The 25,338-nt window shown below is 41.0% G+C and overlaps 1 protein-coding gene across 6 annotated transcripts in view; it reads left to right on the top strand.

The window, feature by feature from the left end:
- The first annotated feature begins 826 nt into the window (after nt 1-826).
- The window catches only part of ANO9 (anoctamin 9), a 38,958-nt gene continuing 14,446 nt past the window's right edge, over nt 827-25,338 (top strand). The window contains exons 1-16 of one of the 6 annotated variants that reach the window (XM_088665437.1): nt 828-1,112; nt 8,023-8,079; nt 11,023-11,183; nt 13,979-14,095; nt 14,872-15,023; nt 15,958-16,010; nt 17,160-17,227; nt 17,639-17,721; nt 18,172-18,306; nt 19,586-19,682; nt 20,064-20,124; nt 20,985-21,067; nt 22,380-22,484; nt 24,684-24,848; nt 24,943-24,979; nt 25,166-25,277. In XM_088665437.1, the coding sequence (XP_088521563.1) occupies nt 11,145-11,183; nt 13,979-14,095; nt 14,872-15,023; nt 15,958-16,010; nt 17,160-17,227; nt 17,639-17,721; nt 18,172-18,306; nt 19,586-19,682; nt 20,064-20,124; nt 20,985-21,067; nt 22,380-22,484; nt 24,684-24,848; nt 24,943-24,979; nt 25,166-25,277 (1,307 nt within the window). In that variant the 5' untranslated portion in view covers nt 828-1,112; nt 8,023-8,079; nt 11,023-11,144. Of the gene's footprint in view, nt 1,113-6,844; nt 6,943-8,022; nt 8,080-10,665; nt 10,783-11,022; nt 11,184-13,978; nt 14,096-14,871; nt 15,024-15,957; nt 16,011-17,159; nt 17,228-17,638; nt 17,722-18,171; nt 18,307-19,585; nt 19,683-20,063; nt 20,125-20,984; nt 21,068-22,379; nt 22,485-24,683; nt 24,849-24,942; nt 24,980-25,165; nt 25,278-25,338 lie in introns of those variants that run through there. The other 5 variants (XM_060276725.2, XM_035122800.3, XM_060276717.2 and 2 more) reach the window with 5 other exon arrangements.

Genomic DNA, 25,338 nt, shown 5'->3' with positions numbered 1-25,338 from the left:
AGCCATGGACTCAAAAAGGTTTAAAACCTCTGCTTTAGACTAAAACTCCACTCTGCCCCACCAACATGGGCAGGGGTTGATAGGAGTTGGACAGTGACTGGGAAACAGGAAATTTAACTCCATTTACCCCATTTCTCATTTTATAGATTGATTTAATGGGACAACCCTGAATCCTAATAATATTAAAGAGGAAGGGGACAGGGGCGTACCCAGGATCAAAACTGGGGGGGGGGGGTGTCCAGTAGAAACTGTAGCTTTCACCGCTATAAACACATGCTGAGAGCAAGTGGTGGTATGGTGGTAAGAGAGTACTGCACTAGGATGTGCAGAACTATGGTTCAAATCCCTACTCAGCCATGAACTTCTCTGGTGACTTTGGGCCAGTCACTGCCTCTCAGCTTAACCTACCTCACAATGTATAAATTATTATTAATAATAATAAGGTTATTGTGGGGATTAAATGAGCAGGGGGAGAACCATGGACACCACCTTGAGTTTCCTGGAGAAGAAAGTGAGATATAAATGCAACTTATAAAGTATTAATAATAATAATAATAATAATATACCACCACCACCCATTATTCTTCAGTTCTGAAATTCTACCTAGTGAATTAGCTGGGACTTGGGTCATTCTGGTTCTCTAAACACACAAACATACGGAAGAAAACCATTGTGGCTTTTCAGCTGCCATCAGCAGTATTAGTCTGACACATCAATGGCGGGAAGTGCCTGCCTTGTCCCTCCCCAGCCACTTGTGGTGCCCAGGTAAGGCGGAGGAGGGGGCGGAAAGGGCACGCTGGCTTCCTCCTCCTCTTTTCTGGCTACGGCAAAACCCGACAGGCGGCTCCCTCTCATCGGGAAAGGAGAGAATCGCGGCGCAGCCAGGCAACCTCACGCGGAAGTCCGCAATCCCAGAGCTGCGGGAACTCTCTGAAACCGGAGACGACAACACACGGGAGTGGAGAGACCTAAACGAAGCGTTCTGGGGGTCCCTGAGCGATTGTTCCTCTCATGCTGCGGGATCGAGCTGAGTTCTAGCAAGGAGAGATCTTGTCCTGATCTTGCTGCACGAGGGAAGGGGAGAGAAGCACTTGCATTTTTCCATCATGCAGGTAAGGGGGAAAAGAAAAAAGAAAAGCGCATATGCAAAGCCCCCTAGAGAGCCCGCCTTTTTTCAAACTGTTTCGGAAGCTTTCATGCGGTCCAGCCGCTTCGGCTCTTGCCTTTATGAACCCTGCTGGTCTGCCCAGTCGCCTTCGAGGCAAGGAGAAAACTGGCGCGGATCGAGCGAGGGCTGCCGGGAGCACCTGTAAGGTTGTGTGGCCAAGGGTGACCGGACAGAAAAATCTCTTGCTTTACTGACTGAGCTATGTAGAAGAATTGGGTTTCATTTGGGAACAGTTCATGCCCATCTATTTTTGCAAAGTGCACTCCCCCCCCCCCACATTAACTTCGATGCTGAAAGTATAAGGGTTTATGTTTATATTGGTGTGCAGCGGGATCCTGTGAAGCAACTGCCATTCGGTTCAGGAGGGGGTCCTTACTCTCAAGTAAGTTGGTATGGCATTGTAGCCTTAACTGCGATGGATACAACAATATTTAAACAGCTACTTGTTTTATTTTGTTGCTTAGCTTAAGTAGCTAACTGACAGTTGGGTAATTTATGTTAAATAAGCTTATCTACCTACCACTGCAATCAAAGTTTCCCAGGAGTTTCATACCTCCTAAGGCAAGGGTGGTGGCATAGTCCGCTGAGCACTGGCAGAGGGGGGGGAATAAGACTGTAGTTGGTTCTTCCTTCCTTATTATTTGTTCCCCGTTCCCATCATGTACACCTCCTTCCATTTACTCTGCATCCACTAGTGTGCTCCCCCTCTAACCAGTTTCGATTTGAATTGAGAAAAAGAAAGAACTAGTTGCCTTTTAAGCTGGTAGTGTGTACCCAGCCTGTAGCACTGAAGTTTGGATGCTGATGCTGCTCCGACCACAAAATAAGGAACCAGGAAACCACTCCAGTCCAATGATTAACAACCATTACCTTTCCTTGAGAAACATTTTCTCAAGCACCATTATGTGTTACAGGATGGACTAGGCGTCACTAGGGAAAGAGATTACCTGATTAGACAATGCAGTGGTTTGTGGAACTTCTTTATGCAGAAGCAGTGTCTGTACCTACCCTTTAAGCTTCCCCTGGACTTGTTCACTGTCTCTGTTCTACTCCTTTGAGTACTACTTGAATCCTTCCAGTTCCCAGATGACAAACACCCTATCTGAAAATGTCCTGAAGTGCTATTAAATAATACTTGGAGCAATTAATTAGGATAAAATTTCAGATTAATCAATAGAGGCAACTTGGATGTGGATAAAGGAGCTACCCGTCTCTTTCTCAGTATTTTCTGTTTATATTCCCAAACAAAGCTACACTGAACCCTAATTGTGTGTGTGATGCTTTGAATTTGGGTGGTTCTCATGCTCCTGAGCAGCTCTTGAGCACATTTGTATCTGAGTTACAAAGGAATATTTATTTAATCCCCAAAAGAAGACAGAATCAGATGAAGAGCTAAGGTGATAACAAGTTTTCAAGTACAGTAGTGGGCGTCACAAAGCCAATTTATCTAAGCATTAATACAAACTGTCCCTAACCTACTCTGCCAACCTAACCCCTTGTGGCTTCATAACATCAGTCTTTTAACAGCTCATCCAAGTTCAACTTGAAGTGAAATATGAACTAAGAATGTAAGAGTGCCTGTAAGGGACTGGTTGGACACCAAGCTCCCCTCCCCCCAGTCTCCCTGAACCAGAAGAGGCATAAAGAGGGGGGAGCAAAGACAGACACACAGGTACAGTCTCAGATTGCTTTGGAAGAACCCTGAAGGGGGTGCTTAGGAAGCTGTGGAGGAGACCTACAGTCTCAGCAACTGCTTCAAGGGGACAAGACCTGCTGGAGAGGAGTTGCTGTGCTCATTAGGCCTGACACAAACCTTGGCTTGCCATGTTGTCTAGATCTGGGCTTATGGTTTATTTTTCTTCAGACAAATCACTACCAGCAGCCAAGAGATCTCTACTTGCCACTTGTGGCTTGTTTGGGGAAAACAGCACAAAGACAGATTTGGATGCCTCAACAAGCCGAGTACTGTGGTCTGTTACAAAGCAGAGATTTTTAGCAATGCACTGTAGCATACTGCTTGTTCACATTAAACTATAGTTAAACATTCACTATGGTTTATTGTGATGTGCAAATACAGCCTCTATTGTCTCTCAATACAGCAGGATGAAGCTACATGTCAGTTGGCGCCTTTATTTTTGGCTCATGCTTGAGTAGCATGCACAAGCATTGTCATACATCCTGCCTCACATATCGGTCTCAGTGAAGTGTATGAAACTGGCTGGACTGAAACAAGAGATAGGACAACATCATTAGTGGATTTTTTACAACTCTACACTTCTCTTTGGTTGTGAAGATTTTCTACTTGGGAAAAAACAGTTGAATTACTGGGTTAGTGAAATGCTCAGGAGGATTTAACGACAACCTCTTATTGTGTAACAGAATTTTCCTTAAAATTCTTTTTTTTAATGATTTTTGAGCAGAGCATTTCTGCTCTGAAAAACACAGGACCTGAATTAGGGACCAGAGCAGATCTTGAACATCTGCTGCTTACCATAAAAATTCTATGCTAATTGGCCCTGTATGATGGAAGAAACTAGAAAATAAATCAGTAGAAATCTATATTTTGAAACACCCAGTGCAGTTATTCATTGATAACAATAATTTCTTTTGACACCCCCCCCCCCCCAAATGTTAGATATTTACCATACTTACTTGCTTTTGCTAGGCTGTCAGATCCTCAAGTACTTGGGCTGGTTCTGATAATGGAGAGCCTGCATATAATCAGAAACAACAACAGAGGAGACATCCAGGATAGAGTTTGTAGCCCAATTTAGAAAATAAAACCAACATTACTACACTGTGGAGTAAGCTACACGTCACACTATGCTATAATTTTTGTGTGAGAGGTACTAAACACATCAAGTGTCATTTGCATAAGTACACAGACAGGAGTATCTTTACTGAAAGTAAAATGTTGTTGCTATGATATCAGTTCCTCGGAAGTTATCAGTATGAATCTAGTGGGCCAGACATGTTCTTCTGGTTTTGGTATTGTCAGCTGAATGGTTGGTTTCACAGTTGGGCAACACTCAAGATTCTAATCAGTGTTTGAAAATCCACACAGAGTTATGATGTCTACTAAGAAGGAAGTAACTAGATATATATATGTTTGTGTTGTTTCTGCATGTATCCAAATGCTGTAGTGTCGTCGAATACTGCTGTTCCAACCACTTTATTCCATTCCCTCTCCGCCTGCAACCATCAGTCAATGTTCTATGTACATTCTATATCTTTATTAGCCTGCATTTTGGGAGGGGGGTTCATCCCTTAGAGTTTTTCCTTAAGGTGGTTTTTTGTGTGTGTACTTGGGTATACCTTGAAATTTCCCCAAGCCTGCTGATATTTCCTAGTGTGTGCGGTAATTTTGTCTACATAAGGCCAGGCATTGGGAGTATGAATTCACTTGATATATGATATGATGCTATGTTGACTATGTTACTTTTGTTATAACTTAACAAGGAATATGGGGTTCTTGCATTCATCAGGCCTGCTTCAATATATAAGCAACGAGCTGAGCAATGGACTTTGTTGGAGCAATTCCTGCTATTCCTGGAAGCTCCCACAGGTGTGACAGAACCTAACTTAGTACTCACTTAGGTAACATAACTGTGCCAGAGCTATAACATTTCAAACTTGCATGGTTGAATGGTCCGTTCCCCCCTTCCCCATAAACATAAGATCTCTCAGTTTTTCTGTATGGGTGTGTTGGGGAGTATAGGGCAGAAAACCATGTGAGTGTGAAGATGTAAAACCAGACACAGGCTCACTAACAGTGAGAATGAGGCTTGTGAATTACTTGCTGCCTCTATCCATCTCCTCCCAGCTGCCGGTCTCTGCTCCATTAACCTTTCCCAGTAGTGTGGTGGTTCTCAGTCTGGCCAGAATGAAGACAGTGACACTTGTTCATGTAAGCAAATAATATGCAAATAAAAACTATCAAAAAGCTTTTGACAGTGTTTAATGTCCATCACCAAAATAGTTGCATAGATTGGATAAAAAGACTGGTCCTCTTACAGATCAGTGACTGGTTAAAGAAAAGGAAGCAGAGAGAATAAATGGACCAGCGTTTATTCTAGCATGCAACTGGACACATTTTGTGCAGTGTCAAAAATATTTGTGCAGTGTGAAGTAAGTGTTTTGTGCAATTGGGCATATGAGATTTAATGAGGAACGAGTTTGTTTCCAAAAAAAAGGAAACAGATGATAAAAAAGCGATATACAAAAGAACTGAAGTGACTGAACAAACATAGGGGTTAAAAGAAAGCGGTGTAAACAAATTTTACCCTCTGTCTCCCTCTAAACATCCTTATGACACAAGCTTTGGGCTTGTCTTAGCCAGCAAGCAATAAGCTTTCCAAAGGCGAAGAGGTGTGATTTAGTGTTCAGCAGCCAGTGGCCTCCAGCAGCTACAGTTCTTCACAGGCCTTGAAGTGGCTTCTTCCTGCCCAGCTCTTCAGTAGAACTTAGGCCTGATAGCCCAGGTAGCACAGACCCCTGACTCTCCTTTTAGCTCCTTGTGCAGGCTCCTTAATCCTTCCTTCTCCAATATTTCTGTTTTCTTTTCTCAATTAAAACAGCACCTGCGGCCTAGGACAAGTCTCTGTGTCATACAACAGTTCCCAGGACTCCTGGAGCTTTGTTTCTATTTGCCTGTGTTAAGTTTTGTCCTCCACCTATCCCGGAGAACAAATCATTGAAGAAGACGCATATCCCATGACTATACTTCTAGAAAGTTTGGTTCAATAGAAAGCAACATCTCAGAGCGGCTTCAGATTGAGACCAAACTGTGAGGGTTTGCAGATTGAACTGGGTAGGCCAAGGAGTAGAAAGCCTCAGACAAGTTGAAGTTGAAGGAAAAGCAGTGTAGTAAATGATACATGGGTTTGAGGCAACAACACAGTTTTGGAGAGCCATTTTGTGAAGAGCCTCTGTTCATCCTTAGGATATCATAACAGTAAATATAAACATATTTTATAACCTATTTTACAGGATAGTCATTTTGTAACAGAGGGGAAATACTAAAAATTGTAATTTGGGGTGGGGGCTTAGCTTCATATTGCAAGCAAAGGAAGTCTCAGTAATGTACTCAGCTATAGGCTATTTCTAACCGAGGGTTTATTTATTAAATAAAATTGTATGTTTTATTTGTATAAATAAAATATTTATTGTTTTATTTTATTTATACCAACCTATAGCTGCAGGTCTCAGGGCGGTTACAACATAAAATCACAATATAAAATTACAAAATACATACCGGTAATAAAAATAAAAACAACCCAATAAACCCCCTTCTCCCTAATAAAAAAAATTCCTTCAGTAGCACCTTAAAGACCAACTAAGTTTTTATTTTGGTATGAGCTTTCGTGTGCATGCACACTTCTTCAGATACACGGTGTATCTGAAGAAGTGTGCATGCACACAAAAGCTCATACCAAAATAAAAACTTAGTTGGTCTTTAAGGTGCTACTGAAGGATTTTTTTTAATTTTGCTTCGACTCAGACCAACACGGCTACCTACCCCTTCTCCCTAGTTATAATTGAGAGAGACATCCCCTTACTCCTCTATTCTTTTCAAGTCACCCTGTGTTTTTTATTTCTTCAAATTTCCCATCTTTTCTTCCTTCCTGTCTCTTTGTCATTTCTTTTTTTATCTTCCCTCTTTCATGTTCCTTTCAGGTAAAAAAAGTTCAAAGGCAAGCAGTGTGCTGGCTGCTTGTGCAGTAGGAGAAGCTTAGAATAAATCCAGAAATGGACACTTTTAACAATGAAGGAATGTAAGAATTGCCCCTCATTGGTACTGCAATGAAGTGCTTATGTTCTCTATTCGATGAAGCTAGCTGTGCCCTCTCTTGTGTGCCTCATTAGCCTTAAGTCTGTCTGATGGAAATCTGTACAGATTGAATTGCTTACAAGTAGTTTTTGCAATACTTAACTTGTGTTCTTTATAACGTTCAACAAGTAAGAGCAGGCATAGGCAACTTTGACTCTCCAGCTGTTTTGGAACTACAAATCCCATGATCCCTAGCTAACAGGGATCACGGGAGTTGTAGTTCCAAAACATATGGAGAACTAAGTTTGCCTATGCCTGAGTAAGAGGCAGGATTCAGTCATCATCTCTCCCCCTCCCCCCCCGGCAGACAGGAAATGCTAAAGAGAACCAGATTCATTTCGCTGGTTAAAATGAACTTTTGTTTTGCTGGTTGAAATGAACTTTTATAGAACATAGTTTATACTCTGATAATTATACTCTGATAACACATGATAGTGAACAAGTACAGTATCACCTTCACTTAGTTAATCTGTAACTTTATTAACTTGCAACTCTGAACCCAATTTAGCTCAGATCCTGAAAACTATAACTTAATAGCAATGCTATATTTGTCTGGGGCAAATAAATGCATCAAACTATTGTTGTCAATATATAATGTAGGAAAAATTAATCACCTTAGTTTTTTGTTTCTTGGATTTCTGCCTGAGCAGTTTAATTTAATGCATTCATTTCAAGCCTTATCTTTACAGAGGCAGCGATCAATATTGTACCTGTCTCCAATCAGATTCTTCTTATGATACTTATGCTTTGACACTTATTTCATATTAGAATGATCAACACTTTGCTGGTTTTGCTCCTGCACCTTTAACAGCAACCTTCTAGATACTTAACAGGTGAAACCGCTTGTAGTTAGCTCTGGCTGTTTAATTTAGCAATGCAACAATTACATTTATAGGAACAAGGCCAGCAAAAAAAGTTGACAATGTTCAGGAATTATGGGAAAACAAAGATTTGATAAGTGCAATGACATTTTGTGGTCATAAAAGAAAAGCTATCTTTTAACTTTTAAAATATCTTTCTCTAGGATGAAATTGCGCTGATGCCTTTATCTCCCTTTGAAGACCACGAGGCTCTAAACCCAGTAAGTTATAGACCTTCATTTCGAGCAGAAGCCTTTTAAAGCCCAGATTGAGGTTCCTTTATTTATTTATTTCAAAAATGGAGATCCAGAACAAGGAATATTAATCATAGTCTTAAATATTGCTTAGAGGTCAGGCATGCTGGCTAGGGATAAAGGGAGTTGGGAGGCAATCGGACTTCATCTGGAGGGCTACAAGTTTTTCACCCCAGTCCTAAACTAATAATACTAGTTACTAACAATATACTTTCAGACCTGCATATGCCACACCTCTGCAGCAACCTATGGGTTGCTTTATATAAATTGTTCAAATGAGTCAGCAATATTTGACAATTTGAAGCCAGGATATTGTTCAGTTTGCTGCATAGGTAACCTGAATAGACAGCTAACTATGTTAGACTTTTGTAGCAAAGCCAACAGTATTGTGGCACCTTAAAGACTAACAAACCTATTGTGACAGAAACTGAAGTGGAATGCAGTCTTTCTTCATTTTGATATATAAGTGAATAGCCAAGCCCCGAATGAGATGGCCACCTCAGGAAGTAGATTTTGGGTGTCATGAAAGGGAAGCAAATTATTTGTTATACAGTTTATTATTTTGTATATTTCCTGCCAGAGACGTGCTGGGATGGGGGAATGAGTGCCATTTGCTGATCTGCCTCAGACAACAAAATGTATTGGGTCAGTCCCGATTATTTGTTACCAAATCACCCCTCCTTTTTTTAATGTGTTGAGCAGAATTAATGTTAGGAAATGGTACTTAAAACCCATTACCTCAGCCAAGCCTGCCATTTCAGTAAAAGGGCAAACAGGATATATGAAAATACTCGGGTATTCTGAGCCCCTTGGCATCTATCCTGATTTGGTACTGTGTATCTGTTAGAATGACTGGGACCCAGGTGGCGCTGTGGTTAAACCACTGAGCCTAGGGCTTGCTGACCAGAAGGCCGGCGGTTCGAATCCCTGTGACGGGGTGAGCTCCCGTTGCTTGGTCCCAGCTCCTGCCAACCTAGCAGTTCGAAAGCATGTCAAAATGCAAGTAGATAAATAGGAACCGCTACAGCGGGAAGGTAAACGGCGTTTCCATGTGCTGCTCTGGTTTGCCAGAAGCGGCTTTGTCATGCTGGCCACATGACCTGGAAGCTATACGCTGGCTCCCTCGGCCAATAATGTGAGATGAGCGCGCAACCCCAGAGTCGGTCACGACTGGACCTAATGGTCAGGGGTCCCTTTACCTTTACCTGTTAGAATAGTGTTTGAGATGTCAGTCATCTGCTCCACAATCATTTTTACATGGATCAAATATCAGAGAAATGTTTATTTAAAAAAAATATTTTAAAACTGAATCCATGGGGAATGGATGGTTGTGATTTATTGGTAGAGGGGTGAAGTAGTAGGGAGTACACTGTAGTTAAAATTTCTCGCCTGCTCTATTCCTTTTTTTCAGTAACCCTAACTTTTTCTTACTCATTGCAAACTTGGTTGTCTAAGAGGGCAGCGAAATGGTTACCTAAAAACAAAATAGGGGTTTCTGCATACTCTGAGGATTCCCCAGGTATGTAAAAGCTGCAAATGGAAAGGAGACCCCCTGCTTCCTAGCAAAGCCAAGCCCTTGGGACCATTATACTGGGACAAATATCTGACAGCTGTTGCAATACATTGGAACAGTAGAGAGAGAAATGTAAAATGGTGACCTTCCCAAAAACTTTGCAAAATTTGATAGATGTAAAGCTCAAGATGGCCACCACCAAATAGTAATGTTTTAAAAAACATTTTCCCTTGCAGAAGTCTGAAAATCAAATACTTGTTTTGAATGTTTACAGATTGTTGCACATATGTTTTAATTAGCTATGTCAATATAAAGTGGTCCTGAAGAGATTTCTGCCAATGCATCACAGGTGGTTTACAATTTTAAAATACTAAAAACAAATAGAAGTTATAAAGTACTGAATAGCAGAGTTCTCTCAGATTGTTGATGGTCTCTTCAGAATCTATCAGAAGGCAGGAGCTCTCTGTAAAGTAAATTGCAAAAGAAATTATTCTGACATAGAATCATAGAATTGTAGAGTTAGAAGGGACCTCAGAGTCATCTAGTCTAGCCCCCTGCAATGCAGGAATGTAAAATAAAGCATACACGACAGATGGCCATCCAACTTATGCTTAGAAACCTCTAGAAAAGAGAGTCCAGCACCTCCCGTGGGAGACCGTTCCAATGTCAAACAGCTCTTACTGTCAGAAAGTTCTTACTGATGTTTAGTTGGAATCTCCTTTCTTGTAATTAGAATCCATTGAGTCCTCGCCTCCAGAGCAGAATTCAGCAAATTCTCTTTATAGCTTGCATGGAAATCAAATGTAACTTGAAGCAAAATGAAATTTCTGATACTGTCAATGCGCTATATACACAGTTAATTATGACTGTAAGTTGATTATCATTTATAACATTTCAACTATACAATGGATTTTCATCAAACCAGAAAGGCAGCACTTTTCCTGAATTTTTGATAGATGCTAAACTGGCAAAACTGAAAACTGGAGATATGTTGCGAGTCCACAAAAAACATTAAATCATCTGGATTTTATAATGATTAGAATGTCAAGACATTATTACCTGCTGCAGTGATTGTGTAAGAGAACTTGGAATTTCACAGCAGTCTGAACACCAGCAACATACGGAACTTTAATGGCAATGTATCCTCCTTCATGAAGGTAGGTTCCTGGGCATTTGGAAATAATTATGCTCATACCTTGAGGCAGCCAGAAATTCTCTCAAGTTTCAACTGCATGCCTCATAATAATAAATTTCTCATTGATTGTTTTGTCATATGTGTAATATCTTGATTGGAGAATTGCTTTCATAACAAAATATGATGAAAATTCTCTTAAAGCACTTTTCCTTCATAGTTTCTTTCTTCTGATTTCCCCCAACTTTATTTGCTGCATCAATAGCGATTACTACCATGTCTTGGGCAGTGTTCCTTGCTTGAGAGTTCTGGGACCTGCACTGTAAGAAGGATGTAGGACAAACTGAAATACTGTAGCTCAGAGGATGGCAGTGAAGATGGCTGGGTATGGAAAACACGTCCTATGAGGAAAGCTTGAAGAACTTGGTATGTTTAGCTTTAAAAAAGGAGACTTAAGGGCAGACATTCTTCAAAGGGCTGTTGCATGCAAGAGGTCAAAAAGCCTTGTTATCTGCTGTCCCAGAGGGTAGAACTAGGTCAGATGGTGAGGTGTAGCTGAAGTGGTGCCCTCCAGATGTTAAGAGTACAGCTCCCAGCATCTCTTAAAATTGGCCATAAAGAGTGGGACTGGTGGAAGTTGTAGTCCCAGGTCTCAGGTTCAATCCCCAGCATCTTCAGGTAGGGCTAGTAGAAACTCCTACCTAAAACCCTGGAGAGCTGCTGCCAGTCAGTGAAGACAATATTGTCGCTATGGGATTTTTCACAGAAAGTCTACCCAGCAAGAGCTATAAAAGAGTCAAAGGTTTACAAAGAGAATATAACAATTGGATATATATAACTGTTGATTTGCCCCTAAAGTTCTCAGCTGTTTGTGGTTATTATTTTTAAAGATCAGAAAAATATTCCTTTCTGGTTTGATGGAAATGATTATATATTAACATAGTTATAATATGTTTAACTTTCATATTTTTATTTTATGTAACATGTGCTGATACTGTTAGAAATCCATATTGCTTTGAATTAAGTTCAAGAATCTTTTAAAGATGATGTTCAGGGTTTTTTTTCCATTGTAACAAAATTTCTTCTGAAATTTGTTCTGGGCTGTTTTACATATTAACAATACTATCTATGTACAATAATCTGTTTAAGAGGCATAGAAGTCTCACTGGATGTTTTACATTGACTGAAAATGATTCCTTGTCTAAAGATATTACCCCTATTTAGACTCAAATGCATCTTCATCAGACTTCTGCAAGGTAAACTATGTTAATATTATTATTTGGTGACGGCCATATTGAATTCTCACTTACAATTTTCCTTGAATTTTTGAGAGGGTCACCTTGGTCCAATTTATTTGCCACCTTTCTGTGATGTTAAAACAGCTGTCAGTGCTCTCACCCTGTAAATTTATCATGGAATTATATTTTGCCTCTTCTAATAGGACTGGAAATATAGAAACAGCTTTTAAGCCTTGTGAGTGATGAAATTGGGAGAGGGGAAGGGGAAAAGGGAGACTGACAGTTGGGAGACAGTTGTTTACAGCTGAAAATGACAGTTGGTATGACAACTACAGAACATTTGTTAGGTTTGTGTGAGAAATGAGTTACTAGCATGAAAAATTAATTATAGCGACATAGCAATACAAGATAGATAGTAAGAAGAATAAAATAATGTCTGAAACTGTAGAAGAAGAGTTTTCGCATCCTGGTCACTTTTCACAGTAGCTTCATGTGAAAAGAAAACTAAATGGAGGGAGGGAGAGAGAGACAAAGGAGAACATACAAGATTTTGGAGGCATAAAATTTGATCATGCTCAATTGTGTGAATGAAGGTGTACTCAATATATAGGTGTCAATTGCCCAAATATCTGAGGTGTAAGAAAAATTCTGATCATGATTACATGACATTTTCAGTTTTGTCACAAATATTTTATCAAATCTCTCAACTTGTGAGCTCACTCACTTACAAAATTACCAGTATAATGAAACTTTCCTTCTTTGTAGCTGTAGAAATCCATTTTAAAATTCTACCAAGCCAATAAATTGTATTGTTTATGAATACAGGGTATAGTATATCCTAGCTGAACAAATCTATAACAGTCTGAGCCTCTCTCATCAACATTTACAGTAAAAATAAGTTATATTTAATTTAGAGTCTAAATTAGTTGGATGGAATGAAACATAAATGTATATTTCCAAATACATGTATTAACCTTAAGTACACTTGCTAAGTAGCTAGATAAAATCTTGACTTGCGTCAGCCATAAATCATAGCAAATAAATAAAATACAATAAAATACAGATATATCTAGATGGTTGGCTGTACAAAATACATTCTAAGAATTTATATAAATAAAAGTGTTAATAACTGTCCTTGACCACAAAATAAAACATATGAACGAATGGGCTTTCTTTACCAGGCATTAAGCAGGTTAGTCAGATGGTAGATCTTACTGTAATTGCCCCGGCTAATGTTTTTGCCGTGTTTGCTGTCACCTGGTAATCTTGGTCTGCAAGAAGGAAGGACACTGTAGCAGTAAATGAATGAGCTGGTATAGATAATAGAAGAGGGGTAATAACCTCATACGCAGATCTTTATAAAGAGAACAAGTTGGCAGTACACACACTACTGTTTCAATGCTGCCGTCTCCACATGAACATAATTATTTCTCAAGCGGAATTTGACGGAAGCGACCTTTGAGTACGACTGACAGCAGTATCTTAAATCTTGCCTAGGTGAAAGCACGTCTGTGTTTTTAAACTGCTAAGCTTCACAGATAGGATGGGGATGTGTGGAGAAGACTAGGTGGGGAAAAAATCGTACCAAGGACAATTTTTTTTCTTATGGTAGCTAAATTATTCTGTTGCTCAGTAGATGGGGCTTGTTCCTGACAGCTCCCTGCCAAGTATATGCTTGGTGGCAAACAGTGGTTTTCTGATGCAAGATGTGTAAAGCAACTCTCACTATTGGATCTCAGTAGCGCTTGTGGGGACTTGTAGTTTTCTCCCATGGCAGAGATTAATGGAAGGGTGACTGCAGGACAGGAGGACTGTCATGTATGTGAGATGAGTATGTTAGATGGAGAGTACACTAATGGGGAAGGTGATCTTTCAGTGTCTACTGGAAGGGAAATAATATTTACAGATCATGTATATATGTGGGAGTGAGAAACTTTTGCATCATTCTACAAGTTGATTCAATTTGTTGTTTTCTTTGACTAGTTCCCAACCAAATGGGATTTTGTCCTAGTTTGTGATGATCACAGCCTCAACAGTGAGAAAGATAAGAAGAAGAAAAGTTTTCTGGATGAACTGCACAGGAAAGGGTTTATTATCAAGGTGAGACTTACATTTTCCCAAGCAAAGGCAGCACCATGTTCTTGAGATCCTTTCTAGCTATGGAACCGATCCCAGTGTTGTTGTTTTTTTTGGGGGGGGGGGGTTCTTTCCTGGCAAGAGACCTGTAGCCCTACCCTGCTGAGGATAGAATTAATGCTGGGAGAACAGGGCTCACTTTCTCTGTTTGGAGCAAGCAGTTTGGATTCAAACCACTTTCTCCAAATAGAGATTGTCTGCAGAGGAAAAAATGCTCTGTTTCCTCTTTCCCCAAATGGAGCATTTCCTCCTGTGCAGAGGAAGTGGTTTGAAGCCAAACAGAGGGACAGAATCATAGAAATGTATAGCTGGAAGGGGCACTGGTGGTCAACTAGTCCATCCCCCTGCAGTGCAGTACTCTTTTGCTCAACGTGGGGCTCGGACACATGACTGAGATTAAGAGTCTCATGCTCTACCACATATACTTTGTTTTGAGGAAAAGGTTTGGATTAAAACCGCTTCTTCCAAATGGATTTTTTCTCCCTCTGCTGAGGGGAAAATGTTCTGCTTTGACAAGGCAGTTTGACTCCAAACAGCTTCCTCCAAATGATTACAGCAAGCCCCTTCAGTTCTGGGAGTGTGCCTTGAAGTCAGCTGTTTGATGCTGAACCACCTCTTCAAATGAGACCCATGTATTGCATTGATAAAGCAGCAATTGGAAAATACCTGTCCAGTCCCTCTCACAGTCCATGATGCATTATTCCCTGCACTTTATTCCCCCTGTTCTCTCTGTTGCTTAGATGATTAAAGATGAAAAGCTCTTTTATGGAGTTCAGGCCCCAAGTGTAATGTTCAGAAAATACCAGTGGCTTCTGAAGAATATTGACACTGATTCAGAAGTAATATCTGGAGTGCAGCAAGAGGACTCTTCGGAAGTGATCAGTACAACAAGGTAAAAAATATCCCCATACCCCACAGGCACCCCCAAACTGCGGCCCTCCAGATGTTTTGGCCTACAACTCCCATGATCCCTAGCTAACAGGACCAGTGGTCGGTGGAGATGGGAATTGTAGTCCAAAACATCTGGAGGGCCGAAGTTTGGGGGTGCCTGCTCTAGTACTATACATATGTCAGCTACTATGCGCAGGGAAAGGAACTTTAGGCCTAGGGGCCAATGCTTTTTATTAGAGCATTGGGCATCCTCAGGCTGTGCCCCTCACCAACTCTACACTATGCATCCTCCAGTGTTTTTGCTTGGCTAGTATGTGCTCTTGAAATGTGATAATACTTCTTGCTGGCCTAGATGGAGTTGTGTGTACATTCTTCCATGGCTAGAGAGTAGCCTGCTGTATAAAGGTAAGAGTTGCACTTGTTGCTCTACCCATTTTTGTCTCGGCCAACCTCCCACTGCCCCTGAAGATTCTCCATGAGATAACACAGCCCTTTGGTTGAAAAAGTTTACCTACTCCAGCACTAGCCAAAGCCCATTCTGAAACATTCCAGTTGAATGGAGGTGTTCACTGCATGGTTACAATTACTTTTTCCATATCACTGTAAACATTCAGGAAGGTTTGTGTTAGCAGAATACTGTGCCAATTGTAGGCTTTTATCTGAAACCTTATAGTCAAGGATTAGGGGCTGAAAGTGATAGTGGTTGATAACCACTTAAGTATGGATCATCTCATGCTAGGCCTACATATTCTTCTTTCCACGGCATGTGCTGGACAAATTAGAGTTGCTGCCTTTTTAAAGGATCTTTACTTTTAAGAACTGCATTATCAGGCATAAGTTTCTTTCCTAACGTGTATAGGGATACCCACACTTCTTATTTGCTGTCCATTGGTAAATTTAGTCTGCTCTTGCTATTTCTCAATTCTGTGTTTTAGAATACGTATTGTCAGCTTTATCCTGCAGAACATAAAGATTCAAAGCACCAAAGGTATGGGAAGATTTTTCTCTTTGTTTATATGATACAATCAATGTATTTCCCCCTTCTCATTTGCTGTATCCATTCTAAAAGTAAAATTGAGTCTATAAGTGCTGTTTACTATACAGTCTTGCATTTGTATACATACAATCATTTTTGCATGCTGAAGGATATGTTGTTACCTGTTAACACGAGTATTATTTAAGCAATCATCTGCCTGCTAAGCAACCTGTGATGAGCAGAGAGTACACACACACACACACACACACAGAGAGAGAGAGAGAGAGAGAGAGAGAGAGAGAGAGAGAGAGAGAGAGAGAGATTTAACTTGCAAAAATATTATTACGCCAGTTTTCACTTACAGCTCAGGGCTTGCTTTGCAACAGACTTGTGCTGGTATAATCAGTTGGCCATAGTGTGATGCTTTTACCTGTGAAACCCAGGTCTAAATTCCCACTCAGAACCACCCAATAAATATTTTACATTCACAGTCTGGGTGCAAAAAGTACCTACATGACAAGATATATGCTATTAATATTTATTAAATTTATATATCACCTTGCACATGAAGATCATAGGGTGATTTACAGTATAAAAGCACAAAATGCAGAACATAACAACAACCAGAACAACAACCAATAGCCCCCAGCACATTCTAAAGTCTATAGCAGGCATCCCCAAACTTCGGCCCTCCATATGTTTTGGACTACAATTCCCATCTTCCCCGACCACTGGTCCTGTTAGCTAGGGATCATGGGAGTTGTAGGGCCGAAGTTTGGGGATGCCTGGTCTATAGATTGTTTAATCAGCCCAAGACCTGGGTGAAGAGGAATGTTTTTTGCCCAGTGCCAATTGAGCCTCCCTGGGGAGAGCATTCCACAAATGGGGAGCCACTGCAGAGAAGGCCCATTCTCATGATGCCACCCTGTGGCCGCATTTAGAACACAGGTTGCGGAGACGCTTTCTAGGTACGGGGAACAGCTGCAACTTGTGATAAAAATACTGTGTTCCTGTTCAGACATACAACTGATTGGCTTTTGCTGCTTCATTTCAAGATAACCATAAATACTTCAGTGTCTAGCCTTGGTTTGTAGGTTCAGAAGTATGTTGTAAAAACTGTCCTTTTTTTGTCTTTGTCGTCCTCTTGTTTCTGCCCTGCAGGTCTGTTAGAGAACCTTCATGATCTGATAAAGATGAAAGTCTTTGAAACAGCATTTCCTTTACATGAGGTGAGAAAATTTGAAGGCCAAGCCAGACTTAACATTAATTATATGAATGCAATTAATGTGCATGTTTTAAAAAATGTAAATCGTAGGAGCAGGGGAAACAACGGCAGAATCATGGGGTGGAGAGAGTTTAATCCTTTCTTCCCAGACTTTGTCTCAATGAAATTCTCCCCAGACTAAACTAAATATATATGAAAATAAATTATCAAATAGTTAAACATAATAAAAAAAGAAGAGCATAATCCTGGCAGATATATTAGCATTTCTGTTCAGTATTGAACTCTGTGATCATTGTCCAGTCTGGTTAAGGTTGATGGGAGTTGTAGTCCAAAAAATCTGGAGGATACCAGGTCAGGGAAAATTTATATAGTCTGTCAAGAGCTCTAATACGTATAACCACATTATTAAATTCAGAGGGAGAATCTGGGTGCATTTCTGAAGATGAATTGGGCCCGATGGAGAGACATCATCTATAGACAGCCAATTGAAGAAATCAGGTAAGAGAAAATAATGCAAAAAATCCTCACCCTATTAATGGTAGGGAAGATGTTCTGAATTGCAGAAACCCACTATTAGAAAGGTCTAATTACATTAATCCAACTAGTAAATTTGAATGTGATGTACAAGAGGGGAATTGAACTGGAATAATATTTAATCCCTCCCTCCCTACTCTCACCCCACCCCCACTGGAAGAAGTTATTGGGTGTTAGAATCATTTGCAATAAATGTGGAAGGATGGTGGCTAAACTGGCTGATCTTTTTATAGGCAGCTAATGCCTTCCACATGTCGCTGGACTACATCTCTGACAATCGGCCATACTGGCTAGGACTGACGGGAGTTGGAGTCCAACAACATTTGGAGATCTACAGGTTCCCCACCCCTAGTTACATTAAGGCAAGTATTGCTCTTTTGATAATAGCGTCAAACTTTTGTGTTTGCTTTCCAGGACCTATTTTGGGGAAAAAGTTGCCCTTTATTTTGCCTGGCTGGGCTGGTATACTTGCATCTTGTTCGTGGCTGCTGTGCCAGGCATTATCCTTGCCATATATGGGTTAATTAGCTTCAGTTCCAGTCAGATCAGGTGAGTAAACATTATGAGGAAACAAGCTTTGCATAGGGAAGCTGGTGAACTATGTGCAAGCTGCCTGTGTGCACAAATGTTCACGAGTCTTTGCATGCCTTTGTGAAAGAATGTATGCACCTCAGAGAGTGTAAACAGGCCCATGCAAGCTTGTCTGAAGCCCAGGGCCAGCTCAGCTGTCTGAGGCCTGGGACAAGTGTACCCGGCTTCCCCCTTCCCACTGCATGGGCCTGCGTGTAAGCACTAATAGAATAATATATAATTTTGTGCCATACACTTTGACATGTCTGTGGCTGCTACTTGTGAGATTATGGCAGGATTGTTTTGGCAAATGACAATGTTGTAACAATCTTGCTGAAGTTAAGCAGCAATTGCCTATGGCACGATCTGGGAATACATATATTCCATCTTGATTCCATAATGAAAGAAAGGCAGAATATAAATGTGATAAAGTCAAACAACAACATGTAGCTGCAGTCCTCATTTGCTTTGGTTGTGATATCGTATTGGACTAAGACAGGCTGCTGCATAATTCAAAGTACTGGTGCTGATCTATAAAGCTTTACAAGGCTCAGGACCTTAAGGACTGCCTTTCCCCATGCAAACCAACCCAGACCCTGCACTTGTAATCTGAGGCCCTTCTCTATGTCCCTGCTTCCTTAGAGCAGGCACCCCCAAACTTCGTCCCTCCAGATGTTTTGGACTACAATTCCCATCATCCCTGACCACTGGTCCTGTTAGCTAGGGATCATGGGAGTTGTAGGCCAAAACATCTGGAGGGCCGCAGTTTGGGGATGCCTGCCTTAGAGGTTCAGAGAGTGACAACATGAGAAGGGAGCTTTTCTCTGGTGGCTCCCCATCTGTGGAATGCTCTCCCCAGTGAGGCTTGCCTGGCACCATCTTTACATGTCTTTAGGCACTAGGCAAAAACATTCCTCTTTACCCAGGCCTTCAGCCATTAAATAACCTATGGCCTGTTCAAGGTGGTGGTGGGTACTGTTGTTATGATGATTTTATTATTATTCTGAGTATTTTATGCTCTGTATTATGTTTTTATTATTATGCTGTGTAAATTATGTTCATAATGTTGTACACCACCCTAGGATCTTTGGATAAAGGGTGGTATATAAATCCAAGTGAATAAATAAACCTGTTCTGATAGCATGTGGGCAAAGAAGACAACTAGTTCTGTGTACGGCTCTGCCTTTGCCCTGTTGTTAAGTAGGATAAACATTGGGCAAATCAATCTCTATACCCTCTGCTACCCTTCCTGATTTAGCAAGGAAATCTGTGCAGCCAATACTACTATGATGTGTCCACTCTGTGACCAGAAGTGCCCTTTTTGGCCATTGTCAGAAACTTGCACATATGCCCAGGTAAGATTAACCTACATAAAATGTATATTATTCGTCTCTTGTTGTGGAGTCTTCTAACGTTGCCCACTCCTAAGGATGTAAAAGATTCACTGTTGATTATGATTGCTTTGTGAAGATTAAGAAGAACCTCTCAAAGTACACAGAGATATTAGAGACTTTGTCTCCTTTGCCAGTCTAGATATTCCCTGTACTTGTGCCTGAATGGTAGTGAGCACCCCACTTTTATTCCTTATACACCTCTCACTATGTCCCAATTTTTCAATGGGTGCAGCTTTTCAGTGGAAAGTGGTTGTTTCAAACAGAGTTTTCCTCAGCACACCTTTTTTGACATTAGGACTCTCCCTGCAACAGTGACTCTTACTTCTTTCCTTTACAATTTAGGTCACCCACTTGCTTGATAATGAAGGGACAGTTCTCTTCGCAATATTCATGGCTGTCTGGGGTAAGCTTTAGCATAGGTTGGATCTAGAACCTGTTCTAAGTTTTATGACAAACCCCGTTCCTAACTGTAAACCCAGTTACCCCTTAACTGTAAACCCAGGACAGTGAGGGGTGCTAGACCATTATTTTGCTATGGTGAAATGTATGCAATATTCAACACAGATGTGACTAAAGTGTATTTTTGCATCTAAGAATGAAATGTAATTCTAGAAAACACACAAATGTTTGTTGATATAATATAGCTCCTTTGGGGTCCTTCTGAGATTAAGATCATCATGACCTATACTCTGAAAGGCCCTTTCTTTAGATCTTCTCTATGGAATGGCTGGATTTATTTCAAGCTATCTTTCTCTTAAGGGACCCAGGTGGCGCTGTGGGTTAAAGTTAAACCACAGAGTCTAGGGCTTGCTGATCAGAAGGTTGGCGGTTCGAATCCCTGTGGCGGGGTGAGCTCCCGTTGCTCGGTCCCAGCTCCTGCCAACCTAGCAGTTTGAAAGCACGTCAAAAGTGCAAGTAGATAAATAGGGACCGCTCCGGCGGGAAGGTAAACGGCGTTTCCGTGCGCTGCTCTGGTTCGCTAGAAGCAGCTTTGTCATGCTGGTCACATGACCTGGAAGCTGTCTGCGGACAAACGCTGGCTCCCTCGGCCTATAGAGCGAGATGAGCGCCGCAACCCCAGAGTCGGACATGACTGGAGCTGATGGTCAGGGGGCCCTTTACCTTTATCTTTCTCTTATTTCCTGCTCACTAAAAAAGCTGACTGGCCTATAGTTGAGTGTAGGCACCCCTGTAAGAAGACAGACAGGCTGATTTTGTTATCCTGTATATATTCATTTCTATGTTTTGATTCTAAATTTATAGCCACTGTATTCTTGGAGTTGTGGAAGAGAAAGAGAGCTGCAGTTGTCAGTGCCTGGAAGTTGTATCTGTGGGATGAAGAAGAGGTAAGGTTAACTCTTTCATATAGCCATCTTTTTATATAAGTTCACTGTGGCGGTCCTACTCTTGATCTGAAGAGGACTAAAGGTCTTTACTGCTGCCCGTGGGTGTGAGGAAAATCTCTTCAGGTTTGGGTCCTGACCTTTGCACTTGATATGATTTCAAGGGTCATGATCTTCACCTGCAGGGCATCAGTACCTTTTGTTATATCAGCGACCAATTCTTGGTGGCACTGACTTGAGTCCAACTTGCCAATCATTTTGCCATTGCACTTTGGCTCCCGGGAGACCTCTGCCTCTGCATCATCACCAAGAAATCATGCCTGAAGCCTTCCAGCTTCTTCATCTTCGCAAAATAGCATTTCTACCATAGATATATCTTTAGGGAGCCACTGTGGAGCCTGGGTATCCGGTTTGGGAACAACTGCCTGGAGAGCTCTTAGACAATACTGGGCTAGACTCAGTGTTAGACAACTTGGTTTGTCACTAACTGGTATCAAGGAGACTACTTTTTTTAAAAAATGTTAACAGGGGCCATGGTGTCTGGGAAAATCCGTATGTATGGCGACTCATGTTGGGAGTGTAGATTTTGGCAGTTTCTTAAAAAAAGCTCAGAAACTTTTAAAAAACTGCAAAAAAAATCCTCAACAACTTTTGTGTCTGGATTTTCACTTTTTGAAATATGGCAACCCTAACCTGGTTGTATCTCAGTTTTGACAGAAAAGGTTTCCCAGTAGACCCTGCAGATAATTTGGCACAGATGTCTAAAGTAGTTTCAAATCCAGGTCAAAATGAATATGAAAGTCCCAAAGAGTCATAATTCTGCCAGGGGATCTCAGTAGTATCTGGAGTATTCCCCTCCTCAACTTGTTCAGAGTTTGGGGTTGAGGGTATTTCAGCCATTTTGTGAGGGGTCTTGCAAACAAGCAAGGTCAGGGCCAAACTTGGCAGTAGTGGCAATCTGACTTCACATTGTTGTTGGATATTGTGCTTTTGTTTGTTTTTTAAACCTACAAAATGCCAGTGTGAAGGAGGAAACATTGCCTTCACTTTAATTCTGGTTTCAGTCAACATCATCTCAATGGATGCACACGTCATCACAGTCAAATTGAAATAAGGGCAATGGTTTCCCTCCCCATACTAGCATCTTGCACCCAGCACCAGCAGCAAATGTGATTGTTGTTGCTAGCAGAATCACAAAGCAGGTGAGCCATGAGGGATGGTGTTCATGAAATATTTTAACCCATGGCTCCTCTTGTGAGCCAAATAAATTATGAATTCTAAGGACCTGTCAGTGTGGCTGTATTTTTGTCTCTAGGAGGAAGTGGCTATGGAACTCATCAATAACCCAGAAATGGCTTCCCCGCTGCACCAGCATTCTTACATCCGCAGCACTGTTGTACTCATCTTAGTTGGGCTTATGGTATGTGGTTACTAATTTTGTAGTGCACTTTTGGTATGCATTTTAAATGTTGGCTCTTGTATGGAGCATTTTAAAGCTACCCTACAGCACAAGGGGCAAAATCCTTGAGGTGAGATTGGAAATTTTCATTTGCAGGAAAGCGGATATTTCAGAAGACTTCTTGTGCTTTTTGATTTCATGTCTCTGTATAATGCAGCATAGCAAGTATTACATATGTTCTTTTCCTTGTCTCTTACAAGATGCATAGCTGCCAAGTTATCCCTTTTTTTAAGAGATTTTCCCTTATGCTGAATAGGCTTCCTCGCGAGAAAAGGGAAAACTTGGCAGCTATGACAAGATGTGGCAATAAAGTTTTGACAAATACCTCCAGAATGAGTATATAATCTGAGCAGAAATCAGATGGTTAAATACTGTGTAGCTTTCCCATTGAAGAGGAATCAGCAGTATCATTTTTAGCAGATTAATTAGGGGAGAGGAACCTTTGATGTTGCATAGCTACACCTCCCATCATCTGTAGCCATTGGTTCTGCTTGCTAGGGAACTGTAGTTCAGAAACATCTGGAGGGCCAAAGGTTCCCAACACCTAGTTTAAAGCCTCAGAAAATTATTTTCTGACTAGTACTAGTTAGTGCTATCTGCAGGAATATTGCCATGCTCGTAAACCACTTAGTGGTTGTATTTGCAATTAAGCAGTACAGTGGTACCTCGGTTTATGAACACAATTGGTTCCGGAAGTCTGTTCATAAACCGAAGCGTTCATAAACTGAAGCGAACTTTCCCATTGAAAGTAATGGAAAGTGAATTAATCCGTTTCAGATGGGTCCACAGCGTTCTTAAACCGAAAATTCGTAAACTGAGGTGTTCATAAACCGAGGTTCCACTGTATACAAATTCTACTAAATATTAAAAAATAACTAACAACTACTACATGTTGGTAACAAACAGATTTTAGGTGTATTTAACCCTCATACCACAAATATTAAGCCTGCCATTATGTTCTATTTGCACATCTATGCATAAAACTTGTTTAATATTGCTTCTTTCTCCCCATGGAACTCCAGGAGAGTTAGTTTTCTGAGGGGTATTGGGCATTTCTAACAGAATTCCCTAGCACCATCATTAAGCAAGTTTCCAGGATCAATGACCTATAAAACTGCAGTTACCAGGATCCTGCCACTTTCTAAAAGGCAGGATCTTGTGCTGCATCTCCAAAACATGATGCAAGGTCAGGACAATGCCTGGTGCCTGCTTTTAAAATGTGGTGCTTTGCTATCTTTCCAGTGGAAGAAAGCCCCTAGCAGAATTTAATTCCCATCCTCAAGCAGTTTAGTGAAGGGTAGACTGCCTTTTTCAGTAAGTAGACCACAGACTGCAAAGTAAGTTTAAAATGGTTTACTTGCAGTTTCTTGGTCTCCAACATGCATTTTCTTCATGCAGCAACAATAAAATAGTGCAAGTATAACGCAGACACATGTCTGGGAGCTACATTATGGCACATCTGCCCTGCAGCAAAGAGGAAGAGGAACAAGAACAGGCTTCCTGTTAGGTGTGACCTAACTGTGTCTATTTTAGCAATAAGAACTCTGTGGTCCTTAACCCCATCATATACTAACTAGAAAATAGGCATTGCTAGGTTTGACTGAATCTCCCACAAAATTGACCAGTGTGCTTTGGCATGACAGGTACTCCTGCCACTCCAGGAGAGCCACTTGCCATGTCCATCCCTTATCAGGCTTAGCTTAGGCAAGTCCCACTGGTTTGTGCCATGTTAGGTCAGGGGGATTACTTTAACTTGTTTCTTTCTTAGGTTGCCTTTGTCTTTGTTCATCTGTTGTCTGCTTGTTCTCTCTCTGGCTTGGATGCGGTCAGAACTGGAGAAAGAGACAAAGGTGGAATCTACACACATGAAAAACACTGTGAAAATGCTTTTAAAAAATGTTTTGGAAAATGTATTGAATTTGCCATAGCTCACCATTGCCATCTAGTGTCACATTTATATATTGCACTTTACAACACATAAAACGTTTTATTTGCAGCAGTATAGCTGAGTCTAAAGACTCAGGAGCTGGCAGTGGCAATCATTTTAATGCCATGTGATCCTGCCTGCCCTAGAGCAGTGGGGGCGTTAACCTGTTGTTTACTGCCTCCTGCACGGCCCCAGCTGCTTTATAATTCTAACAATACATTCTTGCCTTGTAGATCTGCGTGATTATTGGTATTGCCCATGCACTTGTCATCTATAGGGTCGTGGTGACAGTCATCTTTACTCAGTCTGACTCAGAATTTTTCCGAGAACGAGCCAGTACCATGGCAGTGATGACAGGGGCTGTGTTGCATTATTTAACTATCATCATAATGAGCAAGGTATGGAGTAAACATAGTGATATTTTCCAGCAATCTGTCTTGCAGTTATTTTCTGGTGTATCATATTGCTTTGTTTGCCTCTTGTCTGTTGTAGGTGAATAGACATGTAGCGCTGTACCTCTGTGATATGGGTAAGAAAATATCCGTGCTATATACACTATTTCATCTATATGAAATATGTTCGACTTGATAAGTAAAAGGTTGCCCTATCATGAATGCATTTTGTGACTTGGTGCATAGAATAAGGCATATATAAAAATAAGAATAGGAATGCCAGGTGCCACAACTAAATTTGGTGCCTATGATCTTATTTCCAGAGAAGCCAAGAACATTCGCTGAGCGTGAGAAAAACGTCAGTGTCAAACTCTTCACCTTCCAGTTCTTCACCCACTTCTCTTCTGTGATCTACGTTGCTTTCTTCCTTGGGAGGTAAACGCAAATAGCAAAGAATGGAGAGTGTATCCCACTGGTGAGGGTGCTAAATTTGGAT

Source organism: Zootoca vivipara, chromosome 1, assembly GCF_965207765.1.
Source record: "Zootoca vivipara chromosome 1, rZooViv2.hap1.1, whole genome shotgun sequence".
Taxonomy (NCBI): Eukaryota; Metazoa; Chordata; class Lepidosauria; order Squamata; family Lacertidae; genus Zootoca; species Zootoca vivipara.
This window is presented reverse-complemented; position numbering and strand designations above follow the sequence as displayed.